We start from the raw sequence: 19,465 nt of genomic DNA on the forward strand, positions 1-19,465 counted from the left end.
AAACCCAAATTAGTATTCGAGTCAACTATAAAATTTTGTATTGAATATGTATTACTTAAATTGGTGCTTTCCTAGGATATAAATTAATGAATCCCTAGAAAATTATAGCATAGGGCTATTTCATAGTATCAGAAATGTATTTGATTTTTGTCATTTACATCCTGTCTCACCTCAGACCAAGAACAAGAGCTGTTTGCCTCTGACCATCTCAGGGACCCACTTCTTAATCCTAACTTGGAGAAAAACAGGGATCGACAACAAGCAATCCTTAAGGGACTATCAGATCTGAGACAGGTACGAGCCTTTCAAAAGTGTAGGTGTGACCATATTCTGGTGGAGGACTCTGATAAGAATAGCTAAGCAGTTACTTAAGCCTAACTGATGGATTACATGACTTAGGTCATCTCTCCTCTTCTTTTTGATTCACATTGCCATCTCTAAGAGTGTTTCTTTCCAGCATGAAATCATGAGACGTGAGTATTAAAACAGTTTTATTGAATGAAAATGCATACATTTGAAATGGCAAAGCATGATCAATAAGGCCCGAAAACCAAAGGCAGAAAATAAGTACAGTTGTGGTTTAATTCTTAGTAATGCAGTTCACAGTTTTTGAAAATGAATGTATTGGCTGTGTTTAGAACAGAGCATTGACAGAAGACCCAAAGAGCACTATATACTCAGTGTGAAATTACATGTATTGTCTTACCAGACTTTTTCTCCCAGACCAACTGTGACTCATTACCTTTCTCAGCTAAAAAATCCAGTATTTAAGTCTATATAACTTTTCTCTATCAGGGAGCCTTGAAGAAACACCTGTTGCTGTGCTTTAAAAAATGACATACAAAACTGCGTTTGCAGTTAGTTCTGAGTCACAGTATACTTTCCCCAAATAAACTGTAGTTTTAGGAGTACCTTTTCCATGTCCAGTCATTTACAAATGCCTCATCTATTTTAAGTTGTTGATTCAAGTGTTTGTTAACATTTTTTTTTTCTATAAAGCTAGAAAATCACCCCCACTAATACAGGATTATCAAGAATCCTTTAGCTTTTTTTTACACGTTAGCATTGGTTACACCTGGATTGAGTTTTGTAACTCAAGCTCGGTAATTCACACAGATTTTACTTACATTACCTTTTAAAATGACAAGCATACTCTAGAGGAGACAAATAGTTGTGAGGTTAAGAGAAAGAATGTAATATACATACACCTTCACCTATATAGTGACCATGTCTTATTTCAGCAGGGCCTTGTGCTAGCCACTAAGGTTAATGCAGTCAGCACACACACTGGATGTTAAGGGAGACTCATGATCTTTTTAAGACATTTGAGGAAAAGGTAAGGGATGGCGCCTCTTTAAGGAAGGCCATCTCTATTGGTTTTATGCTAAAAATATGAAGACAGTGTTACAAATCTATAATAGTTCTATGTATATATATAGTAAGTACAGTATCCGAGTGAGAAAGTCTGGTATAAAAATTGAAAACATGTTTTCAAAGTAAATATAGAATAGGGTTAATTTGCACACCTTACTAACAAATCAATGTGATTTCAGGGCCTTCTCCAGAAGCAAAGGGAGTTGGAAACTAATCTCATGCCTTTAGCTGCAAATCAAGAAGAGAATTTTAGTTCTTCGTTTTAAATGTAGAAAATTAAATCCTTCATTTGTGTTCCAAATTATAAAATGTGGTTGTTGCTTAACTGTTTTTACAGGTAGCCTAAATTTATTTTTTAAATGCTTATTTAAAACTTGTACATAATGTAGAAAAATGCTGTGTATGTATATTATGTATTTAAAACAATAAAACAGTTTCATAAAAGCTCAGTTAAGAAAAAGTTACCTGCTCTGTCACAATGTGGGTATTTATCTACTTACCTTAACACAGCCTGGAGTTTACAGATAATGTTCTTCCACACTCTACATGTAGGCTTACTAATTGAAACACCACTTATCTATTATATTCTATAAAAAGAGTTTGAAGAGTAGGACCTAAAGTTCTTTTAGTGGCCAAAGGAAGGTCTGATGTCACAACATTACTAAAATAGCCCAGATTCAGCTTAGGCTTATGAGGAAGTTTTTTTAAGTCCTTTGATGACTTTTATTGTAGAAACTATAGTTTTTAAAAACATCTACAAGTTTGTATTAGTAATGAAGAAGCATTTTTTTAACCAATACATGTGGATTCAAAATTCTTATCTCCACCATGTACTTTGGTACAGCACTTAAGTGCTTACTTACCACCTGAAAAATATACATACATTTTTTTCTAACAATTTAAAAACCTGTAGGAAAGTTGGTTTCAAACTGTTAATAAACTGCCTGTAATAACAGAAACCTATCATCTTTTGAAATATGAAACTGAATTTGGTTAAGTCTAAGGACCACACAAGCACTGAAAAAAATAAAAGCTTGACCAAAATTTTAGTAACAGGTACAATTACATGGTTAAGTCTAAAGATAAAAAATAATGCTGCCTGGTATTAAGTCCTAAGTACACAGTTTTATAACCTAAATGAAATTGCTTTGTTCAATAAATCCTGAGGTACTGAGCCAAAATCCTGTAAATATTTATTAACATCACTGGCTTATACCTGTGTAAAAACACTATACAAAAGCTTAAATAAATACAATAGTTGATACATCATTTCAGCAAAAGTATTTGGGATAATCTGACATTAGAGGAAAAGTAAAGCCACTACTGTGCACTATCCTTTTGCAAATATCCTAGTTTTATATATAAAACAAGCTTCAATTTGAAGCCAAAGTACAGATGACATATAAAGTGTAAAACTTAGAAGTGCCAACATGAGATAATTCAAGTACAATATATGTTAAAAATATATATATTTATTTCAATTTTCAGAGGCTTCAACTGTTACAGGCCATCATGATTTAAATAAGAGGGGCAAAAAAAAACCATGAGAAAGGAAACCTTTTGTTTAGAGAAAGAAATATAAATTGTTAATTCACTTTTAAGAAACAGAAAAAGTCCATAACAACCTGTTTTTAAAAATTACTATAATTATTTCTCTTTTGAAAACGGCCTGCAAGAATCACTTTTCCACCAACTTAACGGAGATGGAGAGTTCTCTCTATCCAAGCTTTGAGTATAAGCAGATAAAAAGTCATTTTCACTTTCTTGAGTCTGACTTGATGAAAGGGCATATGGTGTGCCCAAAAATGTCTGATGAGTGAGAACATTAAAATGACTAAACTGATGGGACATATTTAATCGACTGTGATAAACCTGAAAGTTGCTATATGAATCTTGTTCAACTGAATTACTGTTCTCTCCTTCAGAGCATACTCTATCAATAGAAGCTCTCTCAGCAGAATCAATTTGATAAGTCTCATCTTGTAATAAACTTTTTTGCAAGTCAAGAGACGATTGCAACTCAATTTGAATATTCTTTTTTTGATCTGTTCCACGTGATCCTTTGGTCTCTTTCTCCAATATTTCTGAATGAAAATTGCTGCATACTTCTATTTGTGAGATTTCATCCCCTGAATCCAGAGACATATCCTCTTCATCCTTTTCATCGTTTTCTATAAGAGCTACATTTAAAAAACAAAAAGTCCTCCTCTATTGAAATACACAATTTGTTTAAGTTTTAAAATTATACACTACTCACACAATATAATGCGTCAGGGTCTGCAAGTCCACAATCCCTTAAAGCTTGGTCTTCTGCCACAAGTTCACTTAGTCACAACACTCACACTAGGTGTGAATGTCCAGATAATCCGATGCTAAAAGCTTCTGCGAAATGTGTTCACGTTTAATGTTGGGAAATCCCAACTCCCAGCTCCAAAGGGGTTAATGTCAAAACAGCATCTAAAGTTATACGGTAATTCAGTATTTGACAAGACAAATATAAAATAAAAATTCTGACATCTAGCTTCACTGGATTACTACTAAATTGGTTAGCTCTATCAAATGTTCGATCATCTCTGCTTTTCCTCGAAAACAAAACGTTCATCTTTCATTTTACATAAAACCTGGAACCAAAGCAGAGGCCATCTCACAAAAGACTAAAGCTATAGATATTTCTACTACTTTATCATTAAACTGCTTTAAATCACAACAGAAGCCAGTAATACTTACATTACCTCCAAAGAAAATGCTTACTGTATATTAGTATGCAGTCTACCATTAACAGCTTACAACAGACTACAGTATAATAAATGAGATTTTGTATATTTTAAGTAAAAGAATGATAAATGCCTTGAAACACTTCCCCTGAAGCTGTTTACACTGAGGTGAGCAGTTTCAAATAAGTCTTCATTATATGAAATCAAAGCAAAACCATTCTTTTTCTGTCTACCTTAAAAAAAATGAAAACTACTGAAAAGTTACCTGACTGGGACTCAAGATTCTCATTAGCACCAAGCAATGGAAGGTTTTCCTCTGTGATTGAGTTGTGATAGCCCACAAGGGTTTTAAAGTTTTGCATGAAGTCTTCAGCAGTTGCAACCACTATTCCATTATCAGTGTAACTGGAAATCATCTTGATACTCTTTTCTAATATGGGGGGAAAATGTTGAATATAAAACACTTGAAAATATAAAATTATAACGCCTGCCCGCAGCCCTCAAAAACCCTTTCCTCCACATTTTCATAAACACCCCACACAGTGCCACAAAATCCTTTCATCCACATTCCTGAATTCATAGTAGAAAACTTAAGAGCATGTGCTTTACCTGTTAAAAAGACTATGTGCCGGTGCTGTATGTTCTGAGCCTGAAGTCTGATAAGGCAATCCAATTCTGGAGCATTTCGAGTTTGTGAATCACAACCGTGATATGACAAAATTTCAACCAGATGCTTCTTCTGATAGACATTCAGCAGCGTCAACAGACTCAGAGCTTTAGCATTCAATCTGTGAAATTAAGTAGTTCAGTATCTGGATCTGCATCTCTCAAATTTAGTGTGGATGTTTTCACTTGAAATTGACAGCGTAACTTCTCAACAGAGGCAACTGATCACAGCCACACTGCTTGGCTCACTGCCTGACGTATGGGTGCTTCTGAGTTGAGGAAGAATAGAAACTGTGCAATCCCATGGTTAAGGGCTTTCTCTGGGTCCAAAGCCTGGGGACCAGTTACTCAGTTCAGACAAAAATCTCAACTTATTAAATAAATTTCACTTCTCTTCAGCTTCACTAATTTAGAAATGCAATGAAAGGCATAAAAGGACAGAAAGATATAAATCTTTCCTTCAAAAAGAACATGGCTCTAAGCTATCTCTACCTCCAGACATAAGGCAACCTGTGGTAGAAATTATTGGCTGTTGTCAGGAAGATGAGGGTACTAACTTGAACAGGTTATACCTTTGGGCCTCAGTGTTGGTATCTGTTATAAAAGACTTGCCCAATGCCTACACTTCACATGATTTGACCTTTTTAAAAAATCAAATTCAATGAAAATTAATTTAAAATTATTTAGGCCTGAATTTCCCTGATTGTGTGCCATGGAATTTCAACAGGTACAAGAAGAAAAAAAGTTTTGTGGCTTACATTTTGGAAATGCTGACAGAATGTAACATAGTATCCTTAACTAGTTTCTCAGACCCTTAACTGTAAATAAGGACATTATATGGACTCTAGCAGTCATCTGATTACAACAATCATTTGCAGAGCCTCTCAAGGGACTAGTTACTATTCCAAGAATCATACTTTGAGAAGTGACTTCTGGACATGTTAGACATCACTTATTTACACAAATTAGTGAACTAATCATAGAACCCCTTATGTCAAAATTAATCCTTGTCTCATGTGTAGTGTTATTAGAGTAACTGGGATAGGACCTGATCTAGCATATATACAGTTCCTTGGCATATATACAGTTCCATTAAAAAAAAAAAAAAGAATGCTGATTATCTCATTTTATAATTCTAAGCCCAAATGGCAAAGGTCATATAAACTTTGGCAAACCAAGAATACCATTTTGGCTGGCAAAAGATACCTATGACAACCAAGCAGCATCTATCATCTATAAACATATAGAGAACAAAATTCTGTGAACAAAATGTTAAAATCAACAACCAATAGTTATTTTTCAAACCTTACCTGCCCAGTTCCTTTAGTTTTTTCTGAAATTTACAGTGGACTTTCCATTGCCATTTTCCTTCTGGAGTGCTAAGTTCTTCGAGGAATGTCAAAAAATTTTTAAGGTTCTCTGTTAGAGATAATGAAGTTTATTTTAAATTCAATAAATAAGTCACTCCACAACTGAATTATGGAAGACATGTTTGCTGATATTACGTAGGAACACCTACTTCCTATGTAGTATTTTCTCTTTTTCCCCCCTCAAAGGGAGACAGATCTAGCGATCTGAGATCCAGTAAAATAAAATCTACACACAAAAAACAAGTTTAACAAAAACCAAAAGTAATCTAGGTGAAGTAGGTGCAGAGAGCCCTGCTTTATGCCAGATTTAGAGAAGTTATTCATAGAGTAGAAGAATGGCAAAAAAAATCTGTAGTAATAAACATTCCAAAAAATGATGGAAATTACCTGTGACTGGCAGAATGGACAATACATGAAAAAGTACAAGTGAGTCACTTATGAGAAAAACCTAGAGAAGACACAAGTTACAAGCTTAAAAGAATAAGTCTTACCAATTGTGATTACTTCTGGATTTAGAATGGATTCATCAGAAACAATAAAACCTCCAGATACAAATAATTCATTGTATGTGTGATTTTTAACATCATCCAGACTATCAACACCAGCAAAACTAACACAAGGGAGCTTCTTTAACATCACCAAACAAGGTACCTGTTTAAATACGAAAATAAAAATAGAAATAAGTAAAGACTAAAGTGTGAAATGTACCAGAAACATACTGTGGCTCACCTGTACTAGTTAGTGTGTTGCCTCTGAAAAGTCAAATGCAATAATATTTACATTTTTTCCAAATATACAAACTAACATGTACTGGGCATCTATGTTGACAGAACACTCTAAGGAAGAGGCACTTACAACAGACCTGGAAATTCATCATTCAGAATGATGAATGCTAACTTGTCCTGCTCTGTGAGTACTGAGAATTCAGATGAGGGAAGAGCCTGGAACAGTCACGAAAGACTTCAGAGAGCAGTGGTGCTTGACATAGGCTCCTAAGGCTAGATGCTGCTGCTGCTGCTGCTAAGTCGCTTCAGTCGTGTCTGACTCTGTGCGACCCCATAGACGGCAACCCACCAGGCTCCCCCATCCCTGCAACTCTCCAGGCAGGAACACTGGAGTGGGTTGCCATTTCCTTCTCCAATGCATGAAAGTGAAAAGTGAAAATAAAAGTCGCTCAGTCATGTCTGACTCTTAGCGACCCCATGGACTGCAGCCTTCCAGGCTCCTCCGTCCATGGGATTTTCCAGGCAAGAGTACTGGAGTGGGGTGCCATTGCCTTCTCTGAAGGCTAGATGGGGCACCCCCAAACCCAAGGGACAGGGGGACTGGTTTGGCAAAGAGGGGGTAGAAACAGGTTTTCCAAGGACATATGAATGAAGGTGGTAACAATAGTCAGCAGACCCAGTGGCATTCAAGGAGTCAATGTTCTTACTCTTGACTAAGCAATAGAGAAGATATGTGATAGGCTACAATTTAAAATTTTGCAGAGGTACAAATAGGAATCCCACAAGTCAATTCACAGAGCATAGTGCAGGTCCTAGATGTCCTAAGCTTGAAGATTTATCTCCCTTAAAACTTAACAATATTTATAAAACAAACAGCTTCAGTCTCAAAGATAGTAGACATTTTTTACAAAGTAAGGAATTCAGTGTAATAGTCTACCTTGTGAATGAAACCTGCAATGTCTTCATTTTGAATAATAATCAATAGTTTATCTAATTTTGATCTTCTTTCCAAAAACTGTTCTGGGTGACACTCTGTATTGCCTAATTTGATAAGATACTCCTGTTGAAAAGAAAAAACAAACTAAATCAACATCTGAAAGTTTTCTTGCAAACATCCATTTTACACCAGAAATGCAAGATAAACTGGTTATATTTAACTACTACTGGACTATAATTAATGATGACCTTTACACGAGGGCCCTCAGAGATCAAGGCCACTCTTAGAGAAGACTCTGAAGCTCAGAGCTTTCACGGTCACAATCACAGCATTACAAATCCTATGCAGTCAAAGCCAAGTAAATGCCAGCTGGGGTAACAGAACGGAAAGAATGGATTAGCCCAGGTTTTTAACTTCATACTTTTTTTGGGCAGCCACTCCCTCACTTCCATTTTCTCTTCCTTTTAAAGCAAGCCTTTGATTATCTGCAGCAGTTACCAGTATATTCTTTCAAAGTTACAAAGCACTTTTCCAACTGCTGAAGCTCATTTAATTCACAACCACCCCAAGATCATTCATACAGAGCTTCAATATGTACAGTGGTACTTACACATTAATTAGCCCTGCCTGTCAAGTCTACACCTTCAAACAAAACAGACTCTCCCAATAATGCCTCCTGCCAAGCTGGTGACACAGTGCTACCTTTCAAAGGACACAAGATAACCAGTCCTGGCAGCGTTCTCTGCTTGCTGGGGGAATCCTGAACCCTGAAGCAAAAGGCAGGATTCTGAAGGTCACATTCCTCATTTCAGACGCAGGAGCAGATTCATTTTCTCATGGGTGGCAAGGCTGGTTAGATAACCATAAATCTAAACCAACCTTGCCCCCAGCAGTGTTTCAGAGCTGTCTATAAGGGTCATACCCAAAGAAGTTGTTTCTGTGTAGCCCTGAAGCATCTTCTATGTTGTTTCATTTTACTCTAGCCTCTAAAGCCTCTGGAGAGAGCCCCGAGCAGCTTACCATCAAGTTATGACAAAGGAAATTAGTGTCTAATAGAGCTGCTTGTAATTTCTGGTCTCTTTACACTAAGAAGCTTTAGATGCAAGTTTGTTTTATATAAGAGTGTAACTCATAAAGCAACAAATCATTTTGATTCCAGAAATATTCAAGAAGTTTAAAATTTTATTCATGAAGTCCTATACTCTAACATTTTGCAAAATTTCTAATGGGTATTAATTAAGAGTTAAAATCTGATCTAATTTCCTTTTATTTTAAAAATACACATCCTTTTTCTCCTCTACATAAATAACAGAAATATGATTTACTCTAAGCCATAATAGATTAAAACCACCATTCATAAGTAAACACATTTACTCTAAGTGTTTTACAATCTTTAAAATACACTGGAAGATGGAGTTACGCTGAGCACACTGGGAACTGTGCCCAACCCACTCTCATTGAGCTCCATGCCAATGTGCAGTGATGCCCACAGAGACGTGGAAACATGTTGCTAGGGGTGAAAAAGTGTTGAGAAGCTCAATGCTTAAACATACAGGGCAAAAACACAACCAAGAAATTCCTGAAAAATCTGGTTTCATCCTCCCAAGGAACTACATGGAATGACTAAAGGCAACATGCTGAGGACTTGGCTGCCTCCACTTCCATGCTCTTCACCTTCCCCTGAGCACATCAGGTCAAGTATGCCAACATCAGAGATCCTCAAACTGACAAAGGCTCGGGGCATGTCAAAGCATGGAGTTTCTGAGGCACGCTGGGCTGTAGGTCACTTACAGTCCCTTCTTCCTCTAACTAAAAAAGCAGAAGCTCATCATGGTAAGTAAATTGCATAGAAGAGCAGGCATATTTTTAAAACTAAGGCATTCCCTTACTAAGGAAAACCAGGGCTTGCTTCCCTTGTGGCTCAGCTGGTAAAGAATCCGCCTGCAATGTGGGAGACCTGAGTTTGATCCCTGGGTTGGGAAGATCCCCTGAAGAAGGGAAAGACTACCCACTCCAGTGTTCTGGCCTGGACAATTCCATGGACTTACAGTCCGTGCAGTTGCAAAGAACTGGACACGACTGAGCGACTTTCACGAAAACAACGACACAAACAAGGCATTCCCTTAAGGAATTAAAGTGAAGTCACTCAGCCATGTTCAACTCTTGCAACCCCATGGACTATAGCCCACCACATGCTCCTCCGTCCGTGGGATTCTCCAGGCAAGAATACTGGAGTGGGTTGCCATTTCCTTCTCCAGGAGATCTTCCCAACCAAGGGATCGAACCCGGGTCTCCCGCCTTGCAGGCAGACGCTTTACCATCTGAGCCACCAGTGAACACTAACTGGCTAACTACTATTACTAATTACTAGTTAACCACTAATATAATTGTCCCATGTGTTATGAATTATATGTCTCTATGTGTGTATTTTTTTTTTTTAATCAACTGCCTGAAATGCTAGTCCACTCCATAGCTTGAGTACAAAAACAATTCCCTGCAATAAAGAATCTTTCATGATTGGGTAAGTTTTTCAGTAACATGTTTTTTGATCAATAAGGGCTAAAGGAAACCCTGGCATGACCAGGACATCAATAAACACAAAAAGATACCAACATTAGGTCATCCCAGACGGTTCTGTTTTCTATATGACTGATAAAACCCCATGAGGTAAACAGTGACAACTTCATTTCTCTGCATCTCTCCCTCTGCTTTGTTGAAACACCCAAGAAACATTTAAAATCTTTGAATCAATAATGTAAAGGTATGACAATTGTATGCAGTTGGTCTTTAAAGTGATACTATGCAAAATAAGATTCAAAATTCTAAGATGTTTAGATCATAGGTTCTGAATTTAGTTAAACTTACTAGTCTTTTACTCCACTCTGCATTAAATTATAAAAAATAATATGGTCACCATTTAAAAAACAAAAAATCCATTTTATAGAGGTCAGACTCAACAACACAAGTTTAGATAGCATTATGATTACCTTCGCATTTAGTTACCTTTATTTCTTTACAGAGAACACTCTCTTCTTCTTCATGAATATAAAATTTCACAGTATTTTTCTGGACATCTTTCATGATTTTAACCAAACTGTTAAAAACTTCAGGTTCTAACTGGCTTATAAAATTTGAAAGAGCTGGCTGGGCAGAAATGTTTACATCATTGGGCGATTTTGCTGTTTCTTTTTCTACTGGTTCCCGGGCAATATCACCAGGTACAGTATGATCAGAAGTCACCATTGGCTCTGTGGCTTGATGTGGCTGGTTCACCGCTACTTCAGCTAAACCCAAAGCTGAGGAATGCTGCTCCTGAGAGCTGGCATCTTTCAAAGGGTCACTACCAAGGAGTTCAAGACGGTGTTTACTGTTGAAGTCGCTTGAGGAAGCTGGAGTGACATGCCTTCCCAGAGGACTCAGTGCTATCTTAGGACAAGACTCATTAAGACTGACCGGTGGCAAATTCCCACTCTTGGCTGATGCTTTGATAATAATAGTATTTAGTTTCTCATGCAAGCCATCTACAAACTCCTGCACACCAGCTTTGGAAGTTTTAGAATGTATGAACGCGGAAAGCCGTTTCATCTTCTCTTGCGTTGAAAATACAGGTGTGGAAATTCTACTGACATATGAAACATTCTTTTGCTTCAGAATCTCTTCTATCTTCCTAGAAAAGAGATTATACTCTCCTAGCACTGTCCTCTCTGTGGTCTCGCTCGCTGCGGGTGGCTCTGGGGCTGGCACACACTGCTCCTCCACTGTCAGCACCTGACCTGTCAACACGTCCTCCTCAGTGGTGCCCTTCAGTGTGTCTGTAAATGGAGAGGATGGAAACTGGTAATCAGAGCCTCTCTGTCTACTTATTACCCGGGGGTCATTAGGAAAGGCCTCCTGTGGTGGCAGACACACCAGCTGTTCTTCTGGTGATTTCATACCTATACAGGAAGAGTTTATTATTACAAAAGCAATCCAATATTAATGACATCTGAAAATACAAACTCATAAATAAGGGGAAGAAAAAAAGGCCAGGTCAACTATATATTTAGAACAAACTATGTATTGGAAGGTAGAGTAAAAACCTCAAATAATGGTATGACCCTATCACCTATGCGCCCTTATTTTATGGCTGCTTTTTATATTTCAGTAGCTCAAATGACAAGTCTGAATGTTACTTTCTTTAATTACTTTTGAAGTATTCAAACAAATGCCAATTTAACATCACTATACATTAAGTCACTTGCTTGCTTCTGCTTCCCTACCTTTCTGTACACCTGACTCTAACAGACATATTTTAATCAGAATAGTTAGTTGCAACAGCTTGTTCAACCCCTATAATCTTTGCAAAGTAATGCCCACTACTGCGGTAACACCTTCTTAATATGAAAACTTTTGAGTGTAAGGCAACTGAAAGAACATCAAGCTGAAATGCTGTGGGAATAAGTTGCATTCAGGATCTAGGATAATTAATTTTATCTGTTTTCATATTGGAATGTGAAGTCAAGTGGGCCTTAGAAAGCATCACTATGAACAAAGCTAGTGGAGGTGATGGAATTCCAGTTGAACCGTTTCAAATCCTGAAAGATGATGCTGTGAAAGTGCTGCACTCAATATGCCAGCAAATTTGGAAAACTCAGCAGTGGCCACAGGACTGGAAAAGGTCAGTTTTCATTCCAATTCCAAAGAAAGGCAATGCCAAAGAATGCTCAAACTACCACACAGTTGCACTCATCTCACATGCTAGTAAAGTAATGCTCAAAATTCTCCAAGCCAAGCTTCAGCAATACGTGAACCGTGAACTCCCTGACGTTCAAGCTGGTTTTAGAAAAGGCAGAGGAACCAGAGATCAAATTGCCAACATCCGCTGGATCATGGAAAAAGCAAGCGAGTTCCAGAAAAACATCTATTTCTGCTTTATTGACTATGCCAAAGCCTTAGACTGTGTGGATCACAATAAACTGTGGAAAATTCTGAAAGAGATGGGAATACCAGACCACCTGACCTGCCTCTTGAGAAATCTGTATGCAGGTCAGGAAGCAACAGTTAGAACTGGACATGGAACAACAGACTGGTTCCAAATAGGAAAAGGAGTACGTCAAGGCTGTATATTGTCACCCTGCTTATTTAACTTATATGCAGAGTACATCACAAGAAACGTTGGACTAGAAGAAACACAAGCTGGAATCAAGATTGCTGGGAGAAATATCAATAACCTCAGATATGCAGATGACACCACCCTTATGGTAGAAAGTGGAGGAGCTAAAAAGCCTCTTGATGAAAGTGAAAGAGGAGAGCGAAAAAACTGGCTTAAAGCTCAACATTCAGAAAACGAAGATCATGGCATCTGGTCCCATCACTTCATGGGAAATAGATGGGGAAACAGTAGAAACAGTGTCAGACTTTATTTTTTAGCCTCCAAAATCACTGCAGATGGTGACTGCAGCCATGAAATTAAAAGATACTTACTCCTTGGAAGAAAAGTGATGACCAACCTAGATAGTATATTCAAAAGCAGAGACATTACTTTGCTGACTAAGGCTGTCTAGTCAAGGCTATGGTTTTCCTGTGGTCATGTATGGATGTGAGAGTTGGACTGTGAAGAAGGCTGAGCGCCGAAGAATGGATGCTTTTGAACTGTGGTGTTGCAGAAGACTCTTGAGAGTCCCTTGGACTGCAAGGAGATCCAACCAGTCCATTCTGAAGGAGATCAACCCTGGGATTTCTTTGGAAGGAATGACGCTAAAAAGCTGAAACTCCAGTACTTTGGCCACCTCATGCAAAGAGTTGACTCACTGGAAAAGACTCTGATGCTGGGAGGGATTGGGGGCAGGAGGAAAAGGGGACGACCCAGAATGAGATGGCTAGACGGCATCACGGACTCGATGGACGTGAGTCTGAGTGAACTCCGGGAGTTGGTGATGGACAGGGAGGCCTGGAGTGCTGCGATTCATGGGGTCGCAAAGAGTCGGACACGACTGAGCGACTGAACTGAACTGAACTGATGGGGCTGTTTACCTGTGGGGTTGCATAGTGGATTTGCTACAATGTTAGCAACTAATCAGGGAAAGAAAGGCTCAATAATACAGGAAGAGAACATATTTCATAGCTGCATTAACAGTAATGCTTTTTGATAGCACTTTAGTATTTTTATTTCGCTTGGAAATAATTCCAAGAGAAATCATAATAGCTATTACCCCATTTGAGATGAAGAGATCATTAAGCAAGCTAATGCTAATGGAATTGTAACTTTTGATTCTTGACAACTAGCTCAATTCATAAGAACATAAATCCTAAATTATTCTCCTCACAAATCCTAAATTCAACCACAGTATGTTTTTGAAACTGCACTGCAAAACAGGCACCCTAAATCTCTCTGTAAAAAACAAGGGGAAAATATGTTTAACAGCAATTTATAGTAATACTTTATTTCAGTAAAGACAAAGTTTTGTTATTTTTGTCTTCAAGTTCCTATTAGATAATTTTATCTTCCAAAATATTCCTAATTTTTCTTAAATCTTAGCCAACATTCCCTAACAAATTGCTACTACAGTATATAAAATGTTACCTCTAGATCAGAAAGTCCACACAGAGTTTTAGTTTTCAAAACTGTAGTACTTTTAAGATATAGTGGAATTCCTATTAAAGTTTATACCCAGGTATAGCAGTGTAACTTCTCTATATAAAACTCAGTTTTGATTTCCCCCACAGTCACACTTTTGTAAATGTTTAAACAGCTCATCAGCATTTAGTTTATGACATTTCTCTACCAACCCCAGTGGTTACCCTGAACCACTGCATCCATTAAGTACTGCAAAGGCACCGGTCAGCAGGATATGAAGACCATTCAGGAGCTCTGTAGGTAAAAGGGAAGGAGAACAAAACATCCAGTGTACCAGTTCAGAATTACAACTGTATGAAACTGATAAACCAGAAAAAAATTCAAGTTCCATAAACTAATTCAGGAATTCTGAACACATTTCTTAAATCTGCAGTATGGCGTTTAGTGGACATACGAATGTCAGGATGGATACATAAGAAAATGTAACGAGGAACCCCGTGATGATCCAGTGGTTAGGACTCTTACTGACAGATCAGATCCCTCCCTAGTCAGGGAAGTCAAGATCCCACAAGCTGCGCAGTGCAGCAACCAATAAATAAGTCTGTAACTAACGTTGACTCACTGGATGAAACGATATGTGTGGCCTACGGTTGGAAGGCATTTTTTGAAGTATTTTTGTACTTCCTTGACATGTACCATGTCAAGTATCTGATTTATTGAAATAAAAATTTTTAATTGCATCCCATAAAACAGATCAGTTAGGGAGGACATTTAAAAACTCTGAAGGGAAAAAAAGAAAGGGCTTCTGAATGGTTTATTATTAAAAATACTTGAAATACATTCTCCCAGAGTTTTCTGCTATAGTTAAGACCAAGAAGCTTATTCCTGAAGGGCTATGGATAAAGGAAATGTTTTTGAATTGAAATATAACTTAAATTCATTTGGGGAATTTTTCATATTAAAAAACTAAACCAAATTCCCTTTTGAAAATGCAAATGATCACCATCTATTTTGTACAGATTCCCTATTTTTATTAAGATCGAAAATTTCTTTATTTTAAAAATTCTTCATTAATGATTTAAAAGAAATACATGTCAATATCATAACAGTACGTTTTCTACTATCACTCAAGCGTTGTGGCACTTTGGCTTTTAAGTGCAAGGGGAGTAGTGAGTTCACTAAAGGTAACATCATTTGGATTTTTATACTTAACAGCAAAATATGAAGATGGTATGCCAAATAAAGACTGCAGATGCGGATGGATCATTCTGAGACATAAACAAGATACCTGACTTCTCCCAATAAAAAAGAATTACTGATAGAAGCAAAACATAGATGAGTCCCAGACATAAAGTTGTGTAAAAGGGCCAAAACCAAAAGAGTGTAGGTTCCATCTACCTTAAATTCAAGAGCAGGTCAAACTAATCTATGCTGAAAGAAGGAACATTGATGATTATTGTTTGGGGCAGGGAGAATAATAACTGGGAGGATGCATAAGGAAGCCTTCTGGGGCACTGAAAATGTTCTACATATTGATTTGGGAGGCGGTCACCTAAGTGTTCACATATGTAAAAGTCCATCACGCTGTAAAGATTTACGCATTTTCCTGTATGTCATGTATCTATTCTTCCTACTTTCTGCCCCCACACCCCCAATCGTCTTTTCCTAGGAGGAGACAAAGATCTTGAAGAAAACTATTAACTCAGTCTTTTTTCTTTTTTCACCCCCAAAGACAAGAATAACCATAAAGATCTACTAAACTTAAAGTCACTTAGCTCTTCTTCCAAATAGAAAAAACAACACAAGGTTTCTGAAAGACTAAGATAAAATGAAACAGAAACAACAAAAAATCCAGACCAGATTCCAAGCAAGAAGAGTCTGCCTGTGGCCAGCTGCCAAGATACTGAACTGAGTTCAGACAAAAGAGACTGTCTTCCAGGCACCTACTATACAAGCTCATCAGCAACATCTGTACATGCTTGTCTTACTATTTGCAGAAATTAGTTTACAAATAGAAGAAGAATTCAGTCAAAGAAATATAAGACTAGGAATAATGTACCTAAAAGATACATGGCCTCACCTCCTCATATTTTTTTTAATTTAAGAGAAACTTGAAGACTGCTTCTCTAGAAGTGGATTAAGAAAAATATTCTGGTCTTTCCAAATCCTTATATCAGACAGAACCTACTGTAGGTGAAAAAAATTTAATCTGTGAATATTCAGTGACTCCCTTGAATATATTCTTATATAAATGAATGAATATTTTAAATACAATAAATAGTGTCCAAATTTTCTGTAATTAACAGACCTAAACTGATGCCCTCCTGACAGATGACCAGAACTGCAGGAGCAATTCTGAAGAAGGGCACATCGAAGAAAAGCAAAGAGCGCCTTCTCACCTGCTGCTTGTTTCTCACCATGTTTTCCCAGCTGGTCTTCTGGGCTTCTGGCATTCCCTCCTGAGGGAAAGAAAGCATCCATTAGAACAGTACACTCTCTTCAGATACTGGTGACAACCTTTCAAAGCACCTTTCCAATAACCCCAAGTGCTAACAAATCCAAGTATTCTTTTGTGCACCTAAAATAATCCTGAAGGGTCATTAAGAAATGGGAAGTTGCTTTCTTTTCCCTTCAGGTGATGATGGAGTATCGACACCTGATGTTGTGCCTTCAAATGACTCTGAAACCAACTATGAAGGTGTCTAAGTGATGAAAGTTAAGATAAGCACCTTGTACAGACTACTTCCTTATTCAGTTTGTCCAACCCAAACCAACTTCTCCAGCTGCTGCTCTACCATCACTTCTGGGCCTTGTGCCCTCTCTAAGAAGGTACCAAGCAGATAAAGGTGCTGAAGCCCACAGAAACTCCTCAGGTTTTTAGAAATTCTTCAGTCCTTGGAGGTCTCAGAAGCTTTTAGGTCATAAGCCAGTCTGCTTTCAAGCAAAAATTGGTTTTTGTTTTCTTTTTAAAGGTTAAATAAAGATCAAGGAATGGAATACATGTGCCCTGGACGTATTTCCCCAAATGCTTAGCTAACAAAGATGAATAAGAACTTGGATACTAACAGTATCTGTGTGTGTGTCTATGTATTTGCTCAGAGAAGTTAGAACACTGCAAAAAGATCTTTCAACATCTGTTAAACTAGTGATGAAGAACCTGCCTGCCAATGCAGGAGATGTAAGAGACCCGGGTTCAGTCCCTGGGTTGGGAAGATCCCCTATAGGAGGGGGTGGCAACCTATTTCCTTATTCTTGCCTGGAGAATCTCACAGGATAGAGGACCCTGCTGGGCTACAATCCATAGGGTCTCAAAGAGTAGGACATAAACGAAGCGATTTAGCATGCTCACAAACTATTTTTGCCCCACTAGAAGCTTTATAAGGTTGTATAAGCTTTCTAGGCATATTGACATTTAATCATTTCAGGCCATTCTCTACAATGACTCAATTTCTTGAAAATAACCCAATATTAAGAACTCTTTATTTATTTCTAAAAGATGAACCTTAACATTAAAACTTCTTAGATGATAGGTTTTAAAGTTTAATAATTTGCAAAGACAGCATTTAATTGGCTGCCCAAAGGATCTCACTCATCTCTGTAGCTACCTCACCTTATTAGAAACCCAATTCCTGCCAACAATTTTCATTTGCAAGTTGCATGTTCAACTCCATAGAGAAAGTATATTTTAAGTCTTTCTCTTTTCAATAGGCTCTTTTGCAGATACTGACCAAGAACACAGCAAAATTCAATGATGAATATCACACTGCTCAAAATAAGACACTGAAGATATCAGAGCCAAATAAGCCCCAAGAATTTCCAAGATTAAACCCTTCAGGAAACTACTCCCTAAGTAAAACCAAGCAAACCTATGTCCCAGTGCACTTGTTCTTACCTGTAATTGGAATCAGTTTCCAATGTATTTCAGTCTCTTCAACATTATTTGACTTAGATTGTCTATGGAATCCATGTTCAATGGAAATAGTAGGACACAAACTGCAATCTTCAAAATTATTCATGCTAATTAAACTTGGATCCTAAAAATTAAGAGTACAGATTCAATGCCTTTCTTTTCAACTAATTTTAAAGTCAAGAATGAACACCTTTTTTCACAGCAAATGCTCAAACCTCAATCTAAACATTACGAATGAGTAAAATCAACATGATAAAGGTATTATACTCTAATCTCAAACACAAGTGAGTGACTAGCACTTTCAAGCAGCTCCTGACAAAACAGGTTGTCCTGCTGTGACTTTATCACAATGGTGAATCTTAGACTGTATGGGCAGCAGCAAGAAAAATACTTGCGTTCATCTCTTTGTAATAAGAAATAACTTACAAATACTATCCGGCACAGACACTATTATTGAAATGTGTTATCATTTCTTTGTAAAAAGAAAAACAAGCACACCCACATCCTCCCTTTCACACAAATATTCACAAAAGCAAACAAAGGTAATCTGATGATAGAGGCTTACTTCTTTCAAATGGAATTTATGGTCAGTGCCTACTTCACTGGTAGAAACACCAACAGGATACTTTAAAGATGATGGATCAACGTCTAGCAACGGGCTCTGAGTATCCTTAAAACGTGCATTTTCGATTTTTGCACCAGGAGGCTGCTCATACTCTTTCTTATCCAGGGTAGAGCTCAACTCATACTCATGCTTTTGCCTCATCTCTTCATAGGCATCATCAGAGCTCAATCCTAAGGCCTTGTTGACTGTGTCTGTCAGGGATGCATCAGAATGACGTGCATTTGCTAGTGTTTCTGACAGCCAATTAAACAGCCTATGGATGTCAGCAACGCCAGAGTTAGAGGTATCCTGCTGCTGCCGTCTCAAGTCAGCTTCATGCCCAAGTGAGCCAACAGGCTGTGGGGACTCTGAAGGGAAGAAGAAAGAGCCATCTCTTACAGTTTGGAAGCCAAGCATAAAATTAAATATATATAGATGTAGATATAGATACATACACCTAAAATTTAATTATAATTTGACATTTATAGGCAAAAGCTCAATCAAATCACCTGCTGTGAGTTTACAAGTATATCCACCCCTTACTTTCCAAACATGACTGATTCTAAAATTTTGCACACAGGTCAAAATTCCCATTAAATGAAGTTTATC

At 37.6% G+C, this 19,465-nt stretch overlaps 2 protein-coding genes across 2 annotated transcripts in view; one reads left to right on the forward strand and one right to left on the reverse strand.

Annotated features, from left to right (window-relative positions):
• Nucleotides 1–1,640, forward strand: part of CCDC66 (coiled-coil domain containing 66) — a 49,089-nt gene extending 47,449 nt beyond the window's left edge. The window contains exons 18-19 of the mRNA XM_052639492.1: nucleotides 176–294; nucleotides 1,554–1,640. Coding sequence (XP_052495452.1) covers nucleotides 176–294; nucleotides 1,554–1,640 — 206 coding nt within the window. The remainder of the gene's footprint in view (nucleotides 1–175; nucleotides 295–1,553) is intronic.
• A 1,268-nt stretch (nucleotides 1,641–2,908) lies between these two features.
• Nucleotides 2,909–19,465, reverse strand: part of TASOR (transcription activation suppressor) — a 49,612-nt gene continuing 33,055 nt past the window's right edge. Inside the window, exons 15-24 of the mRNA XM_052639799.1 lie at nucleotides 18,818–19,224; nucleotides 18,235–18,376; nucleotides 16,742–16,801; nucleotides 10,790–11,721; nucleotides 7,787–7,909; nucleotides 6,616–6,775; nucleotides 6,065–6,173; nucleotides 4,698–4,876; nucleotides 4,354–4,518; nucleotides 2,909–3,554 (exon numbers count right to left, since the gene is read on the reverse strand). Of these exons, the coding sequence (XP_052495759.1) occupies nucleotides 3,022–3,554; nucleotides 4,354–4,518; nucleotides 4,698–4,876; nucleotides 6,065–6,173; nucleotides 6,616–6,775; nucleotides 7,787–7,909; nucleotides 10,790–11,721; nucleotides 16,742–16,801; nucleotides 18,235–18,376; nucleotides 18,818–19,224 (2,810 nt within the window). The 3' untranslated portion in view covers nucleotides 2,909–3,021. The remainder of the gene's footprint in view (nucleotides 3,555–4,353; nucleotides 4,519–4,697; nucleotides 4,877–6,064; nucleotides 6,174–6,615; nucleotides 6,776–7,786; nucleotides 7,910–10,789; nucleotides 11,722–16,741; nucleotides 16,802–18,234; nucleotides 18,377–18,817; nucleotides 19,225–19,465) is intronic.

Source organism: Budorcas taxicolor, chromosome 1, assembly GCF_023091745.1.
Source record: "Budorcas taxicolor isolate Tak-1 chromosome 1, Takin1.1, whole genome shotgun sequence".
In the NCBI taxonomy this organism is placed as follows: domain Eukaryota; kingdom Metazoa; phylum Chordata; class Mammalia; order Artiodactyla; family Bovidae; genus Budorcas; species Budorcas taxicolor.